The following is a 4945-nucleotide window of genomic DNA, read 5'->3' on the forward strand; positions in this document are numbered from 1 at the left end:
TGTTGAACTGTAACTTTTGAGCTTTTCTAAAAAATTGCTGCTGGCTTTTTCCTTCTGAAAGGCTAAACACTAGATTTTAGAAGATGTGTTTAACTTTCTGAACTCAAAAAGCTACGAAAAGTTCATAAAATTGAGTTTTCCAGCTTTCCATATAAACTCAGTTTTTCTGACCTTCCAAATTTTTGGAAGCTACACGAGAAGGTTGTTATTTATTTGAGCTTCTAATTTTTCACGCTGAGAAACGAAGCAAAAACAGCGTAAACCTCAAAGCTAGTTTCTGTGTGCAAATGATAAACTCGGGCCATCATGTAGTTTCCTATGGTTGTGTGCGCAAGCTGGCGGCCCAGTTATTTTCCTGGGCCTTCACAGCAAATTAGTCCGCACACATCTCTGGGCCAGGCCACATTTTGGGTAGCAAGGGAACATACAACGGGATAGAACCCTTTTTAGGACATCTGGTCACGAACTTCACGATCATTTTTTTAGCGCAGGCGTAGTCACGACTTTGTTTATGTATCATTATTACTTCACGATGAGGTGATATTAGTTATGAAAATAGAATTAGGTAATTAAGAAAGCTCATAGGATACTGCTTTCTTCTACCCAGAAAATTAAGGAAATAAATTGACGATATGGCCAGCAAAATGATCTTCGCCCACGTATACCAAGGAGCATATAGTATAGAACTATAAAAGGCAGGAAATCAATTTGTACTTGCCCTAAAAAAGGAAATCAAATTGTACAAAAAAATAAAATAACAAAACAAAGAGAAAACAGGGAGGAGTGGGGGCAGTTCGTGCAATCCCAAGGCGCTGCGCCCGGGTTCCCCACTCTCCCCCCTTCCAGAGACCTCACACACACTGCTCCAAGTCACTCCATGACGCAAGGGTCCCATCAGTCCGTGGACCCCACACCCCGTGTCCGCAGCGAGAGCGGGTCCATGTGCAGGTAGCGCCGCGCGTTGTTTTCTCGTTCGCAACGGCTACTAGAGTGACCTGACCTAAAAGATGTGCTGGGTCGGCGAGGCGACTCACTACCCGTTGGGCTCGCGCGGCGCCGACTTCCCCCACCCCCCTCTCGCTCCTCTCGCCCACGAACAGCACGCGCCGCACGCCCGCACCCCCGCGCTCTCTCTCTCTCTCTCTCTCTCGACCAAATCTGCAGCGCGAGAGCGCAGAGCGCGCACGCTACTGAGAGGCGGGCCTGCTCCTGGCCCCCGTTCGCTAGCGGTTCGTCGTCTCCCCAGCGATCCGGCAGCCATGAACATCTTCAAGAAGAAGGTCGACCCCAAAGGTGCGCTTAATCGTCCTTGGATTCCCTCGTCGCGGGTGTTGGGGGCGGGTGGGTTTGTAGTGTGATGCTCGGCAAATTTGGGGAACTCTCGCCGTCGATTTGGGGCGATCCCCTGTTTCGATCCGGCGATTTCGGCTGCAGGGGTCGTCCCTGCAGTTCGGAGGCGAGGCCTTCGATGGATTTCCGCCTTGGCGGAGCGGGAGGGAGGGCCGGAGGTGTTTTGTTTCTATTGAGTGCTTTGGTAGCCTGGTGGGTTAGGGTTTTGGGGCGGGCATGCATTTTTTTGTGGGGGGGAGGGAGAGATCAAGGGTTCGTTCTCGGGGGCGTGGTGGTCGTTCTGCCAAAATTTGTGGCGGGGAATGCGGATCACAAGCTTGGCGCGCTGAACTTACTGCTGCTGATGTGATGTTTATTTTTCGCTTGCAGAGGCTCTCAGGACCAGCAAACGTGAAATGGCGGTGGCCACGCGGGGTGAGAACAATTTGCTTCTTCTACTTTCTAACCAAGGGGTTGGAAGCTTTTTGCGAATTGCTGACACATTTGCTACTCAACCTGTGTTATATTGAATCAGACCAGTACAATTTCACGAATTTGGGACATTTGTGGATATGTCATTGCCTGTTACAGATTTTGCACAAATTAGATATAGCTGTCCTGTGATTCAGTTTCAAATAGAGCGGAGCTTAGGTAGCAGTTGTTTAGTTAATATTGCTCTCCAGTGATGCTAAAAAATCCAGAAATTGTTGCCACGTTTGCTATTGGTCCTGCGTTTTATCGGATCAGACCAGCACAAGTTCAAAAATTTGGAAAATCGGTGGATATTTTGATCGTTTCTCTTGTTAGAGTTAACAAATTAGATTACAGCAGCTCTTTCAGTTTCAAACTAGGTTACAGAATTCACCATAGTGTGGGCAATGTGCCAATTTTTCTGACATCGATTCTCTGTTTTACATATTTTAGGAGTTGAGAGAGAGATTGGCTCCCTGCAAATGGAGGTACACAGTATGCTGTTCTGAAACATTTAAGTATAACTACAATATGAGCAGAGGCATGAACTTGTTGTATTAAATCCACCATTTTCTGTTATTTAAAGATTTTTTTACTACTCAATGCTGTGTTCTTGGAATGAGTCTTGTCGGTATCTATGGTCTGACTGCAAAATAAATCTCTCTGGTCTAGAGGAGTGGGAATGTGTGATAAGATGTAGCTATCTTGGGCATCTGTTTGTTATTAGTTCATTTCAACTGCCCTACTATAGGAAATTTGTTTATCATTTTAGAGGATACTAATTGTAGGATATTTGTTTATTGTTAAGTCATTTCTATAACTTCTTTTACTAGAAGGAGCCACAGCGTGGTATGACAACTGGCAGGCCCAGCAGAAGGCCATACCAAGTATCTATGTGCAAATTGTATTGTCTGGTTTGGTGATAGTCGCAATGGTAATTGTGCAGGAGAAGAAGCTGGTTGCGGAGATAAAGAAGACTGCCAAGACCGGAAATGAGGTGAGTCTGAAGTTATGGAAGATATGTAGTCCCCTATTTTCTTTGTCCAATGTTCTGACAATAGATGATCTGGATTTCTCAAGGCGGCAACCAAAATATTAGCTCGGCAACTTGTCAGGCTGAGGCAACAAATCCTCAATTTGCAAGGCACACGGGCACAGATTCGTGGAGTAGCTACTCACACACAGGCATGGATACCTTTCCTTTTTTGAATTTCTATTCTGATTGTGGACAAGACTAATTTGTGATTAACACATCCATTGTTTATTCAGGCAATGTATGCGGGCACTTCAATCTCCGCTGGAATGAAAGGTGCAAGCAAAGCGATGGCAGCAATGAATAAGGTGTGATGAAAGACAGTCATGTTAGCTGTTGTTTAGTATCAACACATCCTCTTAAGAAATTTTGCTTGTGAACAATTGTTGGACTGTCTTCTAAGTGAACTTCTGTATTTCACTGCACATTTCAGCAAATGGAACCGGTGAAACAGATAAAGGTCATGAAAGAATTCCAGAAGCAATCAACTCAGTTGGACATGACGGTAATAACATTGACACTATGCTGGATAAACTAGTTCAAATTTCAAAGCTGGAAGTCTTGTGTCATACAATTCATGCCCAGCCTACTTGGTTGCTATAGACATGGATAGACTAGAGCACTGCAAAAGCATTATAAAACATATCCAACTCTATTAGTATAAACATATGTTTCGGAGTATAAACATTAACGATATGTCTCATGGGTTTGCAAGATCGTGATCCCTGATGTAAAACGGTTATTTTTTCACAAGCTAGCAGAACCTCTTAGCATCCTAAAAATATTTCCTTCTTCATGTCAGTAACAATATTTGCAGCTTGCTAGTGTGTTAAACTAATATAAAATATGACAGCAAGTGGTTAATCTTTTCTCCAAGATAACTGGGATCTGAGTGCATTATCAGATGTTGCTGACATGTTTAAAGAATGTTGTAGGCTTATAGCTGTCTCATATTGAAATGGCCCTTTCTATGCAGCTTGAAATGATGTCCGATGCCATTGATGAAACGCTCGACAAAGATGAGGCGGAGGAGGAAACCGAAGAGCTTACAAACCAGGTAAGTTACTGCCTAAGTTTTCAGCTAACAGCTTTCTAGGAATTCTGCTTTGATTTCTACTAGACAATGTAAATTCCATCCATGGTAGCTCATGTATCAATATACCCCTCTGTCGGATATGCAGGTCCTTGATGAGATTGGCGTCGATGTGGCTTCTCAGGTACCATTCTTTCAACTCACAGTAGCAGTCTGTGCAGAAACTGAGTGAGTATTAGTTCTGACCTACTGTTTCCAATGCTTTCGTGAAAATGCAGCTTTCTTCGGCTCCTAAAGGTCGCATTGGAGCAACTAACAAGAAAGTTGACAACAGCCAAGCACGGTATGCAAATGATATTTTACAACTGATAACACCATGCCGTTCAAATTTTGGTCTTGCCCCCATTAATATGCCTGTTAACCTTTTCGTTCTCCCCCCTTCCTAAACTAATTCTGGTTTCTGCAGAAATGCTGCGGCTCCTGCAAGAAACGTGGCGGCACCACCAGAATCCTCCGCTGAAGTGGACGATCTGGAGAGGCGATTGGCATCTCTCCGCCGCATCTGAGTCCGAGCTGCTCAAGGAGGAGCTTGTAATAGTAGTCATTCATCCTATATATGTAAAGTTGTTTAGTGATGACATGGTTGTCTGCCTATGTTGTAGGGAAATATCAAACTGCACATGATACGATTGAACCTACCTAGTCTTTTCTTTCTTCTGAGGACTGTCTGCACACTGAACCTACCTAGGTGTTCCGACCACTGGACTGCCGCCACAGTCGATTAGCTGGGTCAGGCAAAGTTTCAGTTCATCTACGCCTAGCATAGAACAGCTTCCTTTGGCGAAACCACAGAGCCCAACAGCTCTGGAGCAACCGCTATGGATGACAGAGGATTGCATAGCAACCGGTGTATGCGTGCTCGTTGATCCCATCTCGTGCTTGGTTTTGCAAGTGTTTGGAACCAAACTTAATCCATATTTGACTCTCTATTTGACTCTATCCAAGTTAGCAAAAAGATTCATTTTTCTCTCTATTTGACTCTATCTAAGTTGGCAAAAAGATTCATCTCTATATTGAGT

The 4945-nt window shown here is 44.2% G+C and overlaps 1 protein-coding gene across 1 annotated transcript; it reads left to right on the forward strand.

The window, feature by feature from the left end:
• The first annotated feature begins 1259 nt into the window (after positions 1–1259).
• Positions 1260–4605, forward strand: LOC101758773 (vacuolar protein sorting-associated protein 2 homolog 2). The gene is made up of 11 exons (XM_004982289.3): positions 1260–1293; positions 1720–1764; positions 2254–2288; positions 2747–2797; positions 2881–2985; positions 3070–3141; positions 3267–3338; positions 3810–3890; positions 4015–4050; positions 4145–4209; positions 4333–4605. The coding sequence occupies exons 1-11, from the start codon at positions 1260–1262 to the stop codon at positions 4430–4432; spliced, it is 696 nt and encodes a 231-aa protein (XP_004982346.1). The 3' UTR covers positions 4433–4605.
• Positions 4606–4945: the final 340 nt, after the last annotated feature.

Source organism: Setaria italica, chromosome IX (genome assembly GCF_000263155.2).
Source record: "Setaria italica strain Yugu1 chromosome IX, Setaria_italica_v2.0, whole genome shotgun sequence".
Lineage (NCBI taxonomy): Eukaryota > Viridiplantae > Streptophyta > Magnoliopsida > Poales > Poaceae > Setaria > Setaria italica.